Source organism: Myxocyprinus asiaticus, chromosome 6 (genome assembly GCF_019703515.2).
Source record: "Myxocyprinus asiaticus isolate MX2 ecotype Aquarium Trade chromosome 6, UBuf_Myxa_2, whole genome shotgun sequence".
NCBI lineage: Eukaryota > Metazoa > Chordata > Actinopteri > Cypriniformes > Catostomidae > Myxocyprinus > Myxocyprinus asiaticus.
In genome coordinates this window covers 8,017,962-8,038,172 of record NC_059349.1, presented here as the reverse complement: position 1 = coordinate 8,038,172, position 20,211 = coordinate 8,017,962, and the positions used below count along the sequence as shown (strand labels likewise).

General features: G+C 40.3%; 5 protein-coding genes across 7 annotated transcripts in view; 2 read left to right on the top strand and 3 right to left on the bottom strand.

Moving 5' to 3' along the window:
* Positions 1-10,587, top strand: part of LOC127442902 (uncharacterized) — a 163,455-nt gene extending 152,868 nt beyond the window's left edge. Inside the window, exon 2 of the mRNA XM_051701268.1 lies at positions 6,720-10,587. Within this exon, the coding sequence (XP_051557228.1) occupies positions 8,666-9,979 (1,314 nt within the window). The 5' untranslated portion in view covers positions 6,720-8,665 and the 3' untranslated portion in view covers positions 9,980-10,587. The remainder of the gene's footprint in view (positions 1-6,719) is intronic.
* LOC127442957 (gastrula zinc finger protein XlCGF8.2DB-like) overlaps positions 1-11,791 on the bottom strand; it is a 261,498-nt gene extending 249,707 nt beyond the window's left edge. The window contains exon 1 of the mRNA XM_051701402.1: positions 11,774-11,791. The gene's annotated coding sequence lies outside the window, so the exon portion shown is untranslated. The remainder of the gene's footprint in view (positions 1-11,773) is intronic.
* The window catches only part of LOC127442936 (gastrula zinc finger protein XlCGF8.2DB-like), a 426,143-nt gene extending 407,404 nt beyond the window's left edge, over positions 1-18,739 (top strand). The window contains exon 3 of the transcript XR_007897552.1: positions 18,582-18,739. The gene's annotated coding sequence lies outside the window, so the exon portion shown is untranslated. The remainder of the gene's footprint in view (positions 1-18,581) is intronic.
* The window catches only part of LOC127442865 (gastrula zinc finger protein XlCGF57.1-like), a 228,733-nt gene that overhangs the window by 152,730 nt on the left and 55,792 nt on the right, over positions 1-20,211 (bottom strand). Inside the window, exons 1-4 of one of the 2 annotated variants that reach the window (XM_051701143.1) lie at positions 16,252-17,339; positions 15,972-16,116; positions 14,383-14,824; positions 11,728-11,791 (exon numbers count right to left, since the gene is read on the bottom strand). In XM_051701143.1, coding sequence (XP_051557103.1) covers positions 11,728-11,791; positions 14,383-14,824; positions 15,972-16,116; positions 16,252-16,403 — 803 coding nt within the window. In that variant the 5' untranslated portion in view covers positions 16,404-17,339. Of the gene's footprint in view, positions 1-11,727; positions 11,792-14,382; positions 14,825-15,971; positions 16,117-16,251; positions 17,340-20,211 lie in introns of those variants that run through there. The other variant, XM_051701144.1, reaches the window with a different exon arrangement.
* The window catches only part of LOC127442916 (oocyte zinc finger protein XlCOF20-like), a 169,366-nt gene that overhangs the window by 99,414 nt on the left and 49,741 nt on the right, over positions 1-20,211 (bottom strand). The window contains exon 4 of one of the 2 annotated variants that reach the window (XR_007897550.1): positions 2,770-5,296. The exons of the other annotated variant lie outside the window; for it this stretch is intronic. The gene's annotated coding sequence lies outside the window, so the exon portion shown is untranslated. Of the gene's footprint in view, positions 1-2,769; positions 5,297-20,211 lie in introns of those variants that run through there. 2 annotated transcript variants of the gene reach the window in all.

Sequence of the window (20,211 nt, the reverse complement as noted above, 5' to 3'; positions counted from 1 at the left end):
GTCCACACTGAGGCCATTGTGAGAAGGCTCATCAGCGCCTCTTCTTCCTGAGACAGCTGAGGAAGTTTGGAATGAACTGCCACATCCTCACACGTTTCTACACCAGCACTGTAGAGAGCATCCTGACTGGCTACATCTCTGCCTGGTACGGCAATAGCACCGCCCACAACCGCAAAGCCCTGCAAAGGGTGATGCGAACTGCCAGACACATCATCGGAAGTGAGCTTCCCTCCGGGACATATATACCAGGCGGTATGTGAAAAAAGCTTGGAGGATCATCAGAGACTCCAGCCACCCAAGCCATGGGCTGCTCTCACTGCTACCATCAGGCAGGCAGTATCGCAGCATCAGGACCCGCACCAGCCGAATTCATGATAGCTTCTTCCCCCAAGCAATCAGACTTTTGAACTCTTGATCTCTCACGATCAATATACATCAGCACTGCACTTTATTAATCTTATTATCTCACACTGGACTGTCATAAATTATATTCTCTCTTAACAACACACTGGCAACTGACTATCAGCCGACAGCCTGAATGTCAATACAGTACAATACAACCTACTGTACATTTTATATATACACTATATTTACTATTTTTTATTGTATAATGTGTATTCTATATTGTGTGTATTGTATACTGTACATTGTATGTTATTTGTATATTGTGTTGTGTGTAGTTATGTGTATATTAGATTTTAAATTGTGTTGTGTAAATCAGAAATTTATTGTAAATAGGTATGTCTCATCACTGTCATGACTGCTATGTTGCTCAGAACTGCACCCAAGAATTTCACACACTATTTCACTTGTTTATATGGTTGTGTGACAATAAAAGTGATTTGATTTGATTTATGTTAACTGTGGACAACCCTCAGCATTGTTTCCTCTCACACACACTGCTGCAATGGCCGTCTTGCGTGCAATTTGAGAAACTCCTGCTAGATGGCGGCAGTTATCGTGGATCCGATATTACAAAAATTATATCCGATTAAAGAAAAATGCTTAATATCTGAAAGAATATAGGAAAATCAGATTATCGGTCGATCTCTACACAAAACGCACCGCAGTTCATAACCAGACCACCACGAGCATAAGCATAACCATAACCGGCTCCAAACATGCTGTTTGTGAGGGAGGGCTATGAGCGCTGATTCCATTGCTTATTCTCCATGTGTCAGATAATGGACATGATAAGACTGAAATTAACCACAGTCCACTCCATAACCACACTAGGGGTGTAACAGTATGACATTTTCACGGTATGATAACAGTCACAAAAATTACCACGGTATTACGGTTTCACGGTATTAAAAGCAGTTCAATATTTGGTTATGAAATAAGCTATTTCTGATAAACACACAGATAAATATTTCAGTTATAACCAATTCTTGAACTTTATTTTGAATTTTTTCAACTTTAGTCCTTTAACTTTTGATCTTGAACATCAGGGCAATCTCTTAATCCAACAAGGCCTACATAACAGGCCTACCGAACTTGTTTTGCGCACGCGCTCTCACTCACAGACATGCGCAAGCGGACGAGTTAGGGGCCGTTCACACTGAATGTGTTTTTGCGTGCGTCTGTTCTGTTTTCCCATTGTTTAAACACATGCTGGACGTATGTCTTTGACATTTGCACCGTGTCTCGCTTTTTCTTCAGCGTCTCAAACAGGGCCGGCACATTTTAAACACCATGTCAAGTTAAAAAGAAAGACACCTGCGCCGTTTCCTTCTTTGCACTGCTTCTAGACTGTTTTTAGTGCAGTTGTCACAAAGATTCAACAATCTGAACAAGTTCAGGCTGCATAGAGGGGACTGTTGCATTGTTTCATATTATTCCAGATTGTTCTGCACCAAGTGAAGTTCAGCAAATAAACGGTAAATCAATGCTTATTCTCCCCTTCTGCACTAGTGTACTGAGGGGCTACTGTGCCTTGTTAAAACTGTGTATGTTTACTGTTTCAGTACCGTTACGAATGTTGCCTATATGCTTACATAAAATACAGCCTATTGCAACAGTACTTGCTAGGAGCAGAAATTAGATAGTAAGCGGGTTCAGGTCGGGTTTAAAATCTGAGCCTATTGTTCGGGCTGGGTAGGGTTTGTAAGGGTTGGGTTTCATTTTGAGGACCGTGTAAACATCTACGGCAGATTTCTGTGCATACCCTCAGATTAAATCCTGCAGGCACCCATGGTTGTATGTGCGTTTTGTGTTTCGGAGGTTCTTGATTTAATTATCTAATGCTTTATTGTCAGTGTGTTGCTTGAGATTAGTTAATAAAAACAGATATTCAGTTGTGAGTTTAAAATAATAATTTGTAAAACTGCATGTATACAAAAACATAATGTAAAAAAAAAATGCATCATCGGATTGAAGTCTCCAAGTCTGGCCCAAATGCACACTTTTGCCCCCTCCCGTTTTCCCTCTTCCTGCCAAAATACATGCCCACATATTTTCCCGCCCAATTCAAGAGTCGTTTCTCAGTCTGAGGTGTGAAAATTGGGGCTCAACTTGGTGGGTTTCGTGACCTTTTAAAAACACCCTCAGAGCTTAAAGGGTTAATGATAAAACAATAATAAATACAAACCTCTTTGTTCTTCAGTATCTTCACATGTTTGTGTAATACTGATGTCTTCACTCTCTTCTTTAATAAACTCCATCTTTACAGCAGTTTGTCACACAGATCTCGTTTCATCTGGAGTTTTTCTTCCGTATCTGGAAACTTTTCTTCATCACTTTGACGATGTTGGAAAAATCAACAGAATGAAAAAGAAATGTGAAGTTATTCTTTCTGTTTCTCATGTGGAAATGTGGAAAGCACCACAGAAAATAACACAAACATGTTGCGGCATTTACGAGAGAACAACTATCAGAACTTCACATGAAACATTACGATGATATTTATATTCAGTAATAATCTAGACACAAGGATCTCAATCATATTAAATCATTGTAGGAACACATTTAAAATAACTTCAAATCAATTCAGAATGTTTTGTAAAGTTTTAAACTCATTAAACTCTGAAACACACAAAAGTACATGTATGGAAGTCAAGGGGTGCCAATTAAAAAAGAATGAAGGAATAAATGATCAATCTATTAATTTGAAAAAACAAAAAACAAAAAAAACAACACCCTCCAAAAAAAAAGTGATTAAATAAACCAATTTATAAATGGACAAATAGACATTTTAATTTAATTAATCCTCATGGGAGCAACCAATGAACTTTATCTCACTTTTAAGACACACACCCTCTCCTACATATGTAAGTATATGTAGATGGCCTGTCATTGGACAGTTTACATGCTTAAAGTCAGTTTATGAAAATGACAAAGTAATTTAATGACCTGAACAAAATAACTATGTGCATTAATAATTTATACTATAAAGGCACAATTTTATTAATAAATATAATTTACTTTTTAAACATGAAATAAACAGATTTAAATATGTCTATGCATTTGTCCATTTATAAACTGGGTTTTTCACATTTTAACTGTCTAATTATTAGATTGATTATTTACAGTATTCCTTCATTAATTTTGATTCGGCACCCCTCAGCATATGTGCATACATGAGCGTCTGCACAGAACATGTAAGCCGCTGACACATTTTTGTTGTTGTTTTTGTTTAAAGTGCATTTACACTGACTGCTGATATCGACTTGCAAATTGCGATACAATAAACAAACTAATTGGCATCAGCGGTGTCAGTCTTTGATAACTTATTAACCCTTAAATACATGGTAATTTTCCCAAACACTCTTACATATTTGGTTATTTAGAGACCCAAGACTTATATCTATCAAAAATGTATGAACAAAATGCCCAGATAGTGTCAAATTTTCTAAATATTTTCAAGACAATTAGAAAATAATAAAATATATTTTGATGTTTTATTTTTCCATAAATCAAAGAGATAAATGCAACAAATCCGGACAAATCAAGAAGAGGATTCATTATTTTCACACTGAAATTTCATGAGATGCAACTTGCTGTCAAACACATATTGAGCTACACATAACACATAAGCTTCACTTAAGTTACACATACGCTATATATGTATTTTCTCAGGCACTTTTGAGTCTAAATAATTGCTTCAATATATCCACATAATTTTCATGATGCCATCTATTTTGTGAAGTGCACCAGTCCCTCCTACAGCAAAGCACCCTAACAACATGATGCTGCCACCCCCATGCTTCATGGTTGGGATGGTGTTCTTCTGCTTGCAAGCCTCACCCTTTTTCCTCCAAACATAATGATGGTCATTGAAACACAATATTTGTTTCATTAAACCAGAGGACATTTCTCCAAAAAATAAGATCTTTGTCCCCACATGCACTTGCAAACTGTAGTCTGGCTTTATAATTGCAATTTTGGAGCAGTGGCTTCTTCCTTGCTGAGCAGCCTTTCAGGTTATGTCGATATAGGACTCGTTTTACCGTGGATATAGATACATGTCGACCGGTTTCCTCCAGTATCTTCACAAGGTCCTTTGCTGTTGTTCTGGGCACTTTTCGCACCAAACTACGTTCATCTCTAGGAGACAGAATGAGTCTCCTTCCTGAGTGGTTGGATGGCTGCGTATTCCCATGCTGTTCATAAGTACTATTTTTTGTACAGATGAACGTGGTACCTTCAGGCGTTTGGAAATTTCTCCCAAGGATGAACTAGACTTGTGAAGGCCCACAATGTTTTTTCTGAGGTCTTGGCTGATTTCTTTTGATTTTCCCATGATGTCAAGAAAAGAGGCACTGTGTCTGAAGGTAGGCCTTAAATGACATCCACAGGTACACCTCCAATTCAGTACACCTCCTATAAGAAGCTAATTGGCTAATTGTCTAAAAGATTGAAATCATTTTCTGGAATTTTCCAAGTTGCTTAAAGGCACAGTTAACTCAGTGTATGTAAACTTCTGATCCACTGGAATTGTGATATAGTCAATTAAACGTGAAACAACCTGTCTGTAAACAATTGTTGGAAAAAATTACTTGTGTCATGCACAAAGTAAATGTCCTAAACATCTTGCCAAAACTATAGTTTGCTAATATGAAATCTGTGGAGTGGTTAAAAAATGAGTTTTAATGACTTCAACCTAAGTGAATATAAACTTTTGACTTCAACTGTACACAACAAAAATTGTGTTTCTCTTCTAACTTGTTTTCTTTGCTTTTGATTAATGTACTTCTCTTTTCTATTATGTAGGGTGAATGTGAACCAATCAAGTATGTTCAACAACTGCACATAAATAGTTTTTGATGTTTGTTTAATTTACTAGTGTTGAGTCTACCTTAGCCCTAGTCAAGTCAGAGTCTATAACCAATCGAGTCCAAGTCGAGTCAGAGTCATAACAGGCCAAATCCGGATTGAGTCAAAGTCCAACTGAATCTGAAATAAAACTGTAACATTAAAAACGAAGAAAAAATATGTCAATATAAATTTAACAAAAACATACCTCTAGTTATTTCATGTCTACATATTTTATTAGTATCCTGCTGAACAAACTTCAAAATGGTTTCAGAACAAAAGCAAATGCTTTAAGTGTATGAAGACAAAACTGTCCTCCAACACGCTTCTTATTGCGTCCTGTTGACATTCTCAATAATTTGTCACTTTTTCCCCTCCACTCAAACATAGACTAAAGAAAGTGAAAATGTATAGAAAATAAAACAGGTGTGTTAGTCATTACAACCAGGGTTATTATTGTTTTGAATTTTAATTTAGTTTTCATTTCTACTTCATTTTCAATTTGTCCTTTCAATTTATTTTAGTATTAATATCCCTAATAATAATGATAAGGGTCATTTCGCACGGGACATGACAGTCGCAAGTCTCTAGTTAATTAGCAGAAAACGGCACAATGTTGGGCAGTTCTGCTCACCGCTGCACGTACACGCAAAACAATGATGCCTCTGTGTGCACCTCGCAGCAGCTGCTGTCAAAAATAAAAAGAACTGGACTGGACCTCGGAGCAGTGGAAGGTCACCTGGCTCCGATGAGTCCTGTTTTCTTTTACATCATGTGGACGGCCATGTACGTGTGCACTATTTACCTGGGGAAGTGATGGCACCAGGATGCACTGTGGGAAGACGACAAGCCGGTGGAGGGAGTGTGATGCTCTGGGCAATGTTCTGCTGAAAAACCCTGGGTCCGGCCATTCATGTGGACATCAATTTGACATGAGCCACCTACCTAAACATCATTGCAGACCAGGTACACCCCTTAATGGCAATGGTATTCCTGATGGCATGTCTCCAAGCAGGATAATGTGCCCTGCCACACTGCACACATTGTTCAGGAATGGTTTGAAGAACATAATGAAGAGTTCAAAGTGTTGCCCTGGTCTCCAAATTCCCCAGATCTCAATCCTATTGAGCATCTGTGGGATGTGCTGAACCAGCAAGTCCGATCCATGGCAGCTTCACCTCGCAACTTACAGGACTTGAAGGATCTGCTGGTAATGCCTTGGTAACAGATACCACAGGACACCTTCAGGGGTCTTGTAGAGTCCATGCCTCGGCAGGTCGGCGCTGATTTGGCGGCACGCAGAGGACCAACAGCATATTAGGCAGGTGGTCATAATGTTTTGGCTCATTGGTGTATATTGCAAAATTACAATTCATGTCTTAAGGAGTTCAACTTTATAAATGAGGAAAAAATTACAGAGTGCACATTTAAGCAAGTTGAAAATACAGTAAATCAATAATAAATAGGTGCTGTTTTATTTAATCAGTTTAGAGTTGCTGTCTGCTTTAGTAATAAAGATTTTTTTGAATATTTAAAAAGTTACACAGTTCATTTATTAAGCTATTATAGACAACCCAGATGATAGGGTTTCTGGTTCAAGCTGACAACACTGCGTGGACCAAGAGACTACAGAAATAACCGCCTACTTGTGTGTATACAGTACATTAAGCTTAAAAAGACTTAATAGCCTAATATTAATACTATTTTTCAGTATTTTTATTTCGTGATATGTTGTTTTTAGTACTGTTAATATTGAGAGATATTGTGTGGGTGACTTGGCTTAATAAAGTTATTTATTTTAACCACAATGAAACTGCACCGGCTTGACTGCACCAACACACCAACAAAGGGGAAAGGAGTAGCCACGTGCGATTTTACCAGTTGTAAAGTTCCATGTGAAACTGCTGTTTAGTTTCTAATATGTTGCTACATATATGTCTTTTTTTTTCTTTGTGCAAGCTATCTCGGTAATTGATCCATTCAAGCATATTGGTTGACTGATGAGTGTGGTGTGTGCTTTGCAGAACATGGAGAAATAAACTCTGGCTACATCAGGAGGAGCTACAGTTGCTTGCAGACAGAGCGTGAGTGTTAATTTATTTCTCACTGTCGTTATTCTTGTTTTGTTTTTCCTTTTTAGTGCATCACAAATGCCATGGACTCAGCAAAAATATATATAAAAAAAAAAAAAAAAGTTCTTTAAAAGTTTGACTCTGACTCAGTATGAATTTGAGTACCCAAACTCTACAATTTACATAATTATTATTTTTTCTCTCCCCCCTTTTCTCCCCAATTTGGAATGCCCAATTCCCAATGCGCTCTAGGTCCTCATGGCGGCATAGAGAAATGAATCTCTGTTGCCTCTGTGTCTAAGACCGTCAAGCCGCGCATCTTATCACGTGGCTTGTTGAGCGTGTTACCGCAGAGACCTAGTGCGTGTACTAGTCACTACATGCCCCACCGAGAGCGAGAACCACATTATTACCGGGGCAACTGGTTGCTTAGGAAGCCTGACTGGGGTCACTCAGCATGCCCTGGATTTGATCTTGCAACTCCAGGTGTGGTAGTCAGTAACTTTACTTGCTGAGCTACCCAAGCCCCCTACAATTTACATAATTAAAATGAGCTTATTCAACACAGTTCTTGAACTTATTTTCATTGTATCCAATCTACTTAAATGTTTTAAATTGAGTTAATCCATTTGTGTTGGTACTTCATAAATACATTTTTGTTGACATAACTGAAACTGGGTAGGGGGGATTTATAGTTCCCAGCATGCTTTTGGATCTGTTCCCCATTCTCTTCTCTGGACAGCCTTCGAGTTCTTCCATGTGCCAACGACCATCACACACCTGGTCAGAAACTACTTCAAAGATCTGCAATTCTGCCTCACTACAACAGAGTACACAACATCTTGGCAATCATTGGAAGTGGGAATAATGGCGGGGTGCACCATCTCCCCTCTAACCTTCACCATGGCAATGGAATTGATCATCCGAGCCTCCAAATGGGTCGTAGGAGGAGAACGTCTGCACCTCCCATGCGTGCCTACATGGATGACATGACCACCCTGACATCAACCACCACATGTACCAAACGTCTACTGGAAAAGCTTCATGCCAACATAACGTGGGCACGGATGAAATTCAAATCCAGCAAGTCCAGAAGCATATCCATCATTGGAGGGAAACTCGTAGACCAGAGATTCCACATCGATGAAACACCCATCCCAACGGTACTGGAGATGCCAGTCAAGAGCTTAGGGTGATGGTACAATGCAAGCCTCAAGGACTCAGACCAGAGTGACCAACTGAGGGAAGAATCTATCAAAGGCCTTGTTAGCATAGACAAGACCTTGCTTCCTGGTAAGTTGAAACTGTGGTGTCTGCAGTTCGGATTGCTGCCCCGTCTGATGTGGCCTCTAACAGTCTACGAGGTCCCCATTACCAAAGTCGATAAGCTGGAGAGGACAGTCAGTTCGTACATCAAGAAGTGGCTTGGACTCCCGCGTTGCCTCAGCAATATCGGCTTGTATGGGAACGGTGCTCTGGAATTGCCTCTTTCTAGCCTCACTGAAGAGTATACATGCACAAAAGTGAGGCTGGACATGACCCTGACCGAGTCTCAAGATGCTATGATACAAGCAGCGGCTCCCAGACAGGCAAGTGGGAGGAAGTGGACCCCGTCTGAGGCCGTACAGCAAGCAAAATCTGATCTCAGGTATAGAGACATCGTAGGACAGGTGCAGCAGGGAAGAGGGGGTTTTGGACTCGGGGCAAGAAGACCCATATGGCACAAGGCAACAGCCACCCAGAGAAGAAAGCTGATAGTAGCCGAGGTCCGGCAACAGGAGGAGGCAGAGGGATGCATAAAGGCAAATTCGCAGTCCAAACAGGGCCAATGGACTAACTGGGAAAACCTGGAGCATCATAAGCTCACCTGGAAGGATCTTTGGGAGATGGAAGGAAGTAGACTTAGTTTCATCATTAGAGCTACCTACGATGTCCTTCCCACACCAAAGAATCTAAACCAGTGGGTTGGAGAAGATCCATCATGTCCTCTCTGTCAAACCACAGCAACGCTAAGGCACATCCTCGTCGGCTGTAAAACCAGTCTTTACCAAGGCCGTTACACCTGGAGGCACAATCAGGTCCTGAGACAACTGTCGATTACCCTGGAGGGAAGGAGAACTACTACCAGTGCCCTCTCTCCCCCAATACCTGGATTCTCAAAAACCACCACCTTCATAAGAGCAGGACAACTTCCAGTGAAGCCAACTGCAAGAAGGGAATCGACCCTGCTGGAGGCTGCCCGGGACTGGAAAATGCAGGTTGATCTAGACCAGAAGCTCATCTTTCCGCCTGAGATAATTACAACTAATCTCAGGCCGGACCTGATCTTGTGGTCAACCTCGCAAAAGTCCCTGTTCATCGTGGAACAACCTGTGCCATGGGAGGCTGCAGTTGGTGAAGCGTATGAACGTAAAAGGCTGAAGTACTCAGACCTAGCAGCTGAGGCAGTACAACGAGGCTGGCGAACCCAGTTGTTCCCCGTAGAGGTTGGTTGCAGAGGTTTTGTAGCTACATCAACAACTAGGCTGCTGAAGGGGTTGGGAGTCAGAGGGCAGGCTTTCCAACAAGCCATCAGGTCACTGTCAGAGGCTGCAGAGCGAAGCAGCAACTGGCTATGGCTAAAACGAAAGGATCCCAACTGGGCTGCAAAATGACCAAGAGGGGTAAGAGCGGAGGGGGGTGTGCCTGGGACGCCAGGTGTCGCTGTTGAGCCCTTTGGAGGTGTCGTGGGCTTATCAACGGAACACCAAGGAAGGAGGGTGCCCACCTGATGACCCCAATGAAGTTAGTACCCCTACCCCCCACCCAGATATCAAGAAAGTGTTGATTATTCGAAGGGATTGTACTATCAAGTCCTATAAGCTCAACTGTGGTACTTGATCAGGAGGGTAAACATTTTGAAATTAAGTGTTATTTTATGTTTATGAGCAAGATGAGAAAAGACAAAGATGTTCAGTGATTTTGGAATTTAGAACCAATTCTGTTACGTTGGGTAACCATTGTGGTAAAGATTGGAGCTTTTGCTTACTTAATTACTCTTTACTTAACTACTTAACATTTAGCATGTTAACACATGCTATTGTTAACGAGCTCGCATAACATAATTGTGTAAATCAGAAGTGTGACAATAAATATTATGGAAAACTGATGAAATGAATGACATCTGGGACAATTTGAGGCTACTTAATTGGTTAATTTAAAAATATTGTTACTCCATTACGTTAAAATTAAGTGTAGAAATTATGTTTTCTGTCAAAGAATTTATTCTCTAAACCAAGAGGAATAATCTATTTTGGGTTTGGGTGTACTGGAAGCTTCTGTCACTGAAGACACATTCCTTGAGTCTGTGAGACAACCTGGCAATAAAGATCCTTCTGGTTCTGATTCTGAGGGCATGTAAAAACATTTCTCTCTATCGTGAATACCTATGTGGTAATTAAAGTCTCTTTTTAATTTGAAATTGTCTCCACAGTGAGGGCATGTGAAGGGCTTTTCTCCAGTGTGAATTCTCATGTGGATGTTAAGATTTCCATTCTGTGTGAAACTCTTTCCACAGTGACAGCATGTGAAGGGCTTTTCTCCAGTGTGATTTCTCATGTGGATTTTAAGATTTCCATTCTGTGTGAAACTCTTTCCACAGCGAGGGCATGTGAAGGGCTTTTCTCCAGTGTGATTTCTCATGTGTCTCTTTAGGCTTGCTTTCTTTATGAAACTCTTTCCACACTGACAGCATGTGAAAGGCTTCTCTCCAGAGTGAATTCTCTTATGGATATATGCGCTACATTTTTGTTTGAAACTCTTTCCACACTGATGGCATGTGAAAGGCCTCTCTCCAGTGTGAATTCTCATGTGGATATTTAGGCTCCCTATTTGTGTGAAACTCTTTCCACATTGATGGCAGGTAAAGGGCTTCTCTCCAGTGTGAATTCTCATGTGGATATTTAGGCTTCCTTTTTGTGTGAAACTCTTTCCACACTGATGGCATGTAAATGGCCTCTCTCCAGTGTGATTTCTCAAGTGACGTTTCAAACTTTGTTTCAATGTGTAACTCTTTCCACACTGATAGCATACATAACTCTCCACTCCAGTGTGAATTCTCATGTGTTTTTCAAGACCTCTTCTACCTTTACAATTCTTTCCACACTGATGGCATATGAAAGATTTCACTCTAATATGAACTTGCATATGTCTAAGGAGGGATATTTTGCATTTGAAACTAATTTCACACTGACTGCATTTGTAAGGAGGCTTTTCAGCATGAATTCTCATGTGACGATTCAAGCTTCCTTGACGAGTGAAACTCTTTCCACACTGAGAACAAGTGAAAGATTTTTTGGATTTTGTTTCTTCAATCTGTGAGTCACTAAAAGATTGATCACCAGTAATGACATCAACAGGTATCTGATACTGATGTTTCTCCTCCTCTTCCTTCAGATCTTGACTTTCCTCTTTCAGCTCCATCAGGTCTAAAAGTAAAAAATATAAAATTGTTAAAAATAAATTCAAGAGTAATTAAAGGAATAGATATGATGTGAATATATCCATACAATTTGTCAAGGAGTTCAACACTATTAAGCTCCAAAAAGGATTTAAAGGCACCGTAAAGGTAATTAATTTAACTCGAGTGGTTTAATCCATGTGTTCTTTGTGTAAAGCGTCCTCCGCATGTGTCGAGCGAGAAGTGTAATTCACCCTTCGCCAGCAGTTTGACTGACAGGTGATCTGACCAATCATAATGCCGATATTATGTGCCCCCATTGCTATCTGCCATTTTGTCCAACAAACAAACAAGGCGTAGTAGACTAACGTCAGTGAACTTGAAAAATGGTGAAAAGGTGCTCGTATGGGACTTGCAACGCAGACAGCAGGTACCCAGACAGGCTGGGCAATATACAGTTTCACCCGTTCCCTAAACCTGCCAGAAACCAGGAGAAGTGTATGAAATGGATAAGTTTGTGTGGACGGCCTCACCAGCAACTGAGTTTGGACAAGCTGAGAAATCATTCCACAGCCAAACACATCTATGTGTGTTCAAAGGTGCACCTTTTTAACTGTGTAGCACAATTCATGTTTTATTTTGTACATGTTTTACAAGTTGTCATAACTGGAGAAATGTATTGTTAAAAGCCTAACGTTACTAGGATAGCTAACATTTAGTCAAATATTAGTGAGCCTAAAGCAGTTTTGCCTGACATTTCTGCCCTCTGTCCTGTACTGTATGAATTTCCTTTTAAGATACTTAAGACGTAATTTAGTATGACTAAGTCCATTCCTCTGTCATTAATCTCCAGCACTTCGTTGACGGCCGGCCGACACCTGCTCACCCTGATCCTCTGCCAGCACTGACATATGACCGCAGTAACATTACACCTGCAAGACGTCCGCTAATGTTGCGAACAGTGTCAGTGCCACCAAGGAAAAGACTACGAGTTGACAGCATGCCAGACAATGCTGAAAACATCAGGTGTTTCTCTTATACAAAGAAAAAGCAAATAATAACAACAATGCAATATTTTTATTTTATACATATGACATTACAAATTACAATCACATTAGTTGTCATATAACCTGCTAAGCATATTATTTTGGAAACATCAAATGTATACAGTGTATCCAGAAAGTATTCAGAGCGCTTCACTTTTTCCACATTTTGTTATGTTACAGCCTTATTCCAAAATTGATTAAATTCATTATTTTCCTCAAAATTCTACAAACAATACCCCATAATGACAATGTGAAAGAAGTTTGTTTGAAATATTTGCAAATGTATTAAAAATAAAAAACGAAAAAAAAATCACATGTACATAAGTATTCACAGCCTTTGCCATGACACTCAAAATTGAGCTCAGGTGCATCCTGTTTCCACTAATCATCCTTGAGATGTTTCTACAACTTGATTGGAGTCCACCTGTGGTAAATTCAGTTGATTGGACATGATTTGGAAAGGCACACACCTGTCTATATAAAGTCCCACAGTTAACAGTGCATGTCAGAGCACAAACCAAGCCATGATGTCCAAGGAATTGTCTGTAGACCTCCGAGACAGGATTGTATCGAGGCACAGATCTGGGGAAGGGTACAGAAAAATTTCTGCAGCATTGAAGGTCCCAATGAGCACAGTGGCCTCCATCATCCATAAATGGAAGAAGTTTGGAACCACCTGGACTCTTCCTAGAGCTGGCCGCCCGGCCAAACTGAGCAATCGGGGGAGAAGGGCCTTAGTCAGGGAAGTGATCAAGAACCCGATGGTCACTCTGACAGAGCTCCAGCATTTCACTGTGGAGAGAGGAGAACCTTCCAGAAGAACAACCATCTCTGCAGCATTCCACAAATCAGGCCTGTATGGTAGAGTGGCCAGACGGAAGCCACTCCTCAGTAAAAGGCACATGACAGCCCGCCTGGAGTTTGCCAAAAGGCACCTGAAGGACTCTCAGACCATGAGAAACAAATATTGAACTCTTTGGCCTGAATGGCAAGCGTCATGTCTGGAGGAAACCAGGCACCGCTCATCACCTGGCCAATACCATCCCTACAGTGAAGCACGGTGGTGGCAGCATCATGCTGTGGGGATGTTTTTCAGCGGCAGGAACTGGGAGACTAGTCAGGATCGAGGGAAAGATGAATGCAGCAATGTACAGAGACATCCTTGATGAAAACCTGCTCCAGAGCGCTCTGGACCTCAGACTGGGGCGAAGGTTCATCTTCCAACAGGACAACGACCCTAAGCACACAGCCAAGATAACAAAGGAGTGGCTACGGGACAACTCTGTGAATGTCCTTGAGTGGCCCAGCCAGAGCCCAGACTTGAACCCGATTGAACATCTCTGGAGAGATCTGAAAATGGCTGTGCACTGACGCTCCCCATCCAACCTGATGGAGCTTGAGAGGTCCTGCAAAGAAGAATGGGAGAAACTGCCCAAAAATAGGTGTGCCAAGCTTGTAGCATCATACTCGAAAAGACTTGAGGCTGTAATTGGTGCCAAAGGTGCTTCAACAAAGTATTGAGCAAAGGCTGTGAATACTTACATACATGTGACTTTCCTGTCAGGAGATGTACCTAAATGGCGGGCATTTGGATTGACGACAAAGCCACACATGTAGACTTGGTTTCCTATGACTTCTGTGTATTGGGCTGCAGCAACTGGCTCAAGCTCCAGGCCTCTCTTCATTGCTTTGGTTTGCAGTGTCTTCTTCCTCAGCATGCTGGTGGCAAGCTGCTCGTAGTCTGCTTTCCTGGAGTATACTCTCTTGAAAGAGGATGAAGTAAGACGAGGAGAGCGGACACAATGCCAGATGTTGTTGATGCTCTTTTGTCTGGTTCCTTTCTCCAGTACCTCTGATTCAGACTTTGAGACCATCGTGGCATTGTAGCATTCCATCTGGTCTTTTGTTAGGACTGTAAAGAAAGTGCTTGGCTGTGGTGGCAAAGGGAATACTGGAAAATCATCAGTAGGGTTTGATAGGGAGGATCTTGGCCATGTGTTGTCCAATAATGGGAGCTACACACAAACAAAGAAAAGAAAATAATTATTGTAATGTTTGTAAATTATTTACTTTGTGTTTATGTCCAGTGTTAATAAAACACTAGTTTTAATAATTTCATTCTTATGTTTACTGAGTGTACAGATGACCAGCCCCAGATGAAAGAAACACAGGAGGATGTGGAAAGATTGAAGAAAAAAAGAAAAAGAAAATGACTTGCTAAGGGAGAAAATACAAACTCGTCAGTCTCCTTACCCACTTACACCAGAGAGTATAAATAACAGCAGTGTCTCTAACTACTTCAGATACTGCACTGGGTTCACTTACGATGAATTTAACAAACTGTGCAGATTTTTCAGACTACCAGATAATGAAACAGTCCCAGAAACTCACATCCCCTTGACATATGAGAAATTGAACAGGTATATGCCTGTTGACTTAAAGATATGCCTTTACGTCAACAATTTCTACTTGTACTTATGAGACTAAGACAAAACCTCAACCTGAAAGAGCTAGCTTTCAAATTCCAAATTGATATGCAAAGTGTTAGCACATTATTCAGTTCATGGATTGATTTAATGTATGGCAGGCTAGGTAATGTGTTTGGCCACACAGGGACATCATCACAGAAAACATGCCTGACAACTACAAAGGAGAGTTTCCAACAACTTTTGCAATTCTTGATTGCACAGAGTACAAAGTCAGACTTATTCTAACTATAAGTCTACTAACACACTTAAGTCTCTGATAAACTGTGATCCTTGTGGCTCCATTATGTTTGCATCTACACTTTACACAGGATCAATTTCTGACCAAGAGATATTTAGACAATGCAAAATCAAAAATATACTGAAAGGTCTGCTTCAGTGTGGCTACCTTAAGTTAGGAAATATAAATCAGGTATGGTTTGTGGTGTGTATGTTGTCTAATTTCCAGCGACACATCATTATGGCATAGGCTGCTGAAGAAACCACATAGGAACAGTTAACATATGTGTCCATGATTTCTCTCTGTCTGTCACAAGTTATTATAATGAATTTGCATTTTGTATTCCATTTTTAACCTTTCAAATTCTTGTGTTATATTGTGAACGTTTTTCTTTTGTAATAAGCTGTGGCTGCCCACAAATGATAATAAATGAATCTTAATGTATCACTGCTTTACCTGGTAGCTCAAACAACTTCCAAGAGGGTACTTTTCCTGACCTACTGCTACATCTATTGGTGGCCTATTTGCTATGTAGCTCATAGGTGTCCCTGTCAATCCTCTCAGTAACTCCAAATCCTCATCTGTCACTTCAGACAAGGCTCTGCAATATACAAAATTCATGTCTACTTGTGTCATAAAAGTCCAGATTACTGGTACTCCAACACCACAGTAAGTTACATGGTTTATCATATTTGGTATTTCTATCCTTATTTATAAAGTATGAAAAACAACTCACCTGTCACTGCCGTAGTGACAGAAGATGGGTTTCCGTTTTCGGTTTGTCTTCGCCTTCGCCACCACAACAGCTGTTACGGGCAGCAGTGTTATTTTTCTGCCTCTTGGCTTATGCCACTGTTGTGGCAGGCTTGTGGAGAACTGGGCTGACATATTACTTATATTTTGGGCTTTACAGAGGTCCAGGTAATAGATAAGACTAACGACATGGGCACAGAAACCTGTGGAGCTAACCAGACGTTGTCATTACAGCACACTATAGGCTACTAATGTTACGGTAGTTAGCTAATGCTAGCAAGACGACTTACTGAATGTGACGTTATAAATGCATACTGCTTTTGCTTTTTAATGATTGTATAGTGAATAGAGAGCTATATACCCAGCTTTTCAGGAAAAGTGTTGCTCCTTAATGTTGTTATCCTCAGTCTCAATCGCCAGATGATGCGGTAGTTCAGTTTTATCCTGTGACCTATAGGCTATAGCTTCAATCTTTATTTTGTTTACTTCATTTCGAGTCACGTTCACATCCTGAATATATCCTTCGAATGCATATTGCAGTCAGAAATCAACATGTCATTTTTCCAGAAATTATTCATTATTTCCCCAGGGAATGCATGAATTGAAAGTGGAAGCACCATGGCTGGTACCGAAAGCTTGTCGGGCGTAGAAACAGTAACTAAGAGGGCGGATCTTGGCGAAGGGTTAATTGTGCTTCAAATCATGATCGCGACAAGATGTCGACTACAGATCTCAAGATTTATAGTAAAAAAAAAAAAAAAGAGTAACATTTTGGTCTGTTTCATACCCAAAACTGATTATAACTCTTCAGAAGACATGGATTAAACCACTCTAGTCATATGAATTACTTTTATGAAACCTTTGTTATTTTTAGAGCTTGGAAGTTTTAGATCCTGTTGACTTAAATTATATGGATATTAACACATCTTACATCAATTAATTTTTTATTTTTCATTTAAATTGTGTTCCACAGAAGAACAAGTCATTCGAGTTTGAGATGATAAAAAGGTGTGTAAAAGAGAATGATCATTTTGGGGTGAACTATTCCTTTATTATTGCCTTATTTTTTCCATTTAAAAAAAGCTTCACAAAGCTAAAAGATGAACTTATTTGTTTGTACTGTATATTGTTTGTGTGACATAAACAATGCGAATTGTCATATTCATATATGACAATCGCATGCCTTGATGAGACTTGCAATATGACACACCAGCCACATGGACATCTTTTGACACTTCAGGGTCCTGTTTTAAGATTTAAAGCGAGTCTCTATGAACCGCGTATTGAGATGAAGACCTGGAATATTATTATTTTTTCCCTTTTTTGTTCTGCATAAGAAAGAAAGTCATATGGATTTTAATGAGGGTGAGTAAATTATTCCTTTAACTAGAAATATCACTGATTCTTGAGATAAGGGACAAAACATGTTTTTATTTTTTAATACTAAATTAATTTGAAATGGATATACAGGTGCATCTCAATAAATTAGAATGTCGTGGAAAAGTTCATTTATTTCAGTAATTCAACTCAAATTGTGAAACTCGTGTATTAAATAAATTCAGTGCACACAGACTGAAGTAGTTTAAGTCTTTGGTTCTTTTAATTGTGATGATTTTGGCTCACATTTAACAAAAACCCACCAATTCACTATCTCAAAAAATTAGAATATGGTGACATACCAATCAGCTAATCAACTCAAAACACCTGCAAAGGTTTCCTGAGCCTTCAAAATGGTCTCTCAGTTTGGTTCACTAGGCTACACAATCATGGGGAAGACTGCTGATCTGACAGTTGTCCAGAAGACAATCATTGACACCCTTCACAAGGAGGGTAAGCCACAAACATTCATTGCCAAAGAAGCTGGCTGTTCACAGAGTGCTGTATCCAAGCATGTAAACAGAAAGTTGAGTGGAAGAAAAAGATGCACAACCAACCGAGAGAACCGCAGCCTTATGAGGATTGTCAAGCAAAATCGATTCAAGAATTTGGGTGAACTTCACAAGGAATGGACTGAGGCTGGTGTCAAGGCATCAACCACACACAGACATGTCAAGGAATTTGGCTACAGTTGTCATATTCCTCTTGTTAAGCCACTCCTGAACCACAGACAACATCAGAGGCGTCTTACCTGGGCTAAGGAGAAGAAAAACTGGACTGTTGCCCAGTGGTCCAAAGTCCTCTTTTCAGATGAGAGCAAGTTTTGTATTTCATTTGGAAACCAAGGTCCTAGAGTCTGGAGGAAGGGTGGAGAAGCTCATAGCCCAAGTTGCTTGAAGTTCAGTGTTAAGTTTCCACAGTCTGTGATGATTTGAGGTGCAATGTCATCTGCTGGTGTTGGTCCATTGTGTTTTTTGAAAACCAAAGTCACTGCACCCGTTTACCAAGAAATTTTGGAGCACTTCATGCTTCCTTCTGCTGACCAGCTTTTTAAAGATGATGATTTCATTTTCCAGCAGGATTTGGCACCTGCCCACACTGCCAAAAGCATCAAAAGTTGGTTAAATGACCATGGTGTTGGTGTGCTTGACTGGCCAGCAAACTCACCAGACCTGAATCCCATAGAGAATCTATGGGGTATTGTCAAGAGGAAAATGAGAAACAAGAGACCAAAAAAGGCAGATGAGCTGAAGGCCACTGTCAAAGAAACCTGGGCTTCCATACCACCTCAGCAGTGCCACAAACTGATCACCTCCATGCCATGCCGAATTGAGGCAGTAATTAAAGCAAAAGGAGCCCCTACCAAGTATTGGGTACATATACAGTAAATGAACATACTTTCCAGAAGGCCAACAATTCACTAAAAATGTTTTTTTTTTATTGGTCTTATGATGTATTCTAATTTTTTGAGATAGTGAATTGGTGGGTTTTTGTTAAATGTGAGCAAAATCATCACAATTAAAAGAACCAAAGACTTAAACTACTTCAGTCTGTGTGCATTGAATTTATTTAATACACGAGTTTCACAATTAGAGTTGAATTACTGAAATAAATGAACTTTTACACGACATTCTAATTTATTGAGATGCACCTGTATTTGTAGATAAAGGTCTCAGCTAATGAACCATGTAAGGGAACAGGTTTTTATAAAAACACTTTTTTCTTTTTTCATTCCTTGTCTTAGGTCAGTTTGTATCACTACTTTATTTTAAGAATGTGAAATGTCAGAATAATAGTAGAGAGAATGATTTATTTCTGAACTGAACAGGTGTAACTGAGTCAGGTTTGTAGGCCTCCTTGCTCGCACACACTTTTTCAGTTCTGGCAACAAATCTTCTACTGGATTGAGGTCAGGGCTTTGTGATGGCCACTCCAACACCTTGACTTTGTTGTCTTTAAGCCATTTTGCCACAACTTTGGAGATATGTTTGGGGTCATTCTCCATTTGGAAGACCCATTTGCGACCGAACTTTAACTTCCTGGCTTATGTCTTGAGATGTTGCTTCAATATATCCACATATTTTTCCTTCCTCATGATGCCATCTATTTTGTGAAGTGCACCTGTCACTCCTGCAGCAAAGCACCCCCACAACATGATGCTGCCACCTCCATGCTTCACGGTTGGGATTGTGTTCTTCATCTTGCAAGCTTCACACTTTTTCCTCCAAACATAACAATGGTCATTATGGCCAAACAGTTAAATTTTTGTTTCATTAGACCAGGCCTGGCTCCAGCTCTAAGATGTAAGGTGGGCCATAGGACCCACCAGGTGGGCCGAACATTTGGAGGGGTGGGTGTAGGTGTAGTTCTCAAGGTGGGCCAAGTTCATGATTGGGTGGGCCAGGCCACCCAGGCACCCTGTGGATCTGGGCCTGCATCAGACCAGAGGACATTTCTCCCAAAAATAAGATCTTTGTCCCAATGTGCACATGCAAACTGTAGTCTGGCTTTTTATGGTGGTTTTGGAGCAGTGGCTTCTTCCTTGTTGAGCAGCCTTTCAGGTTAT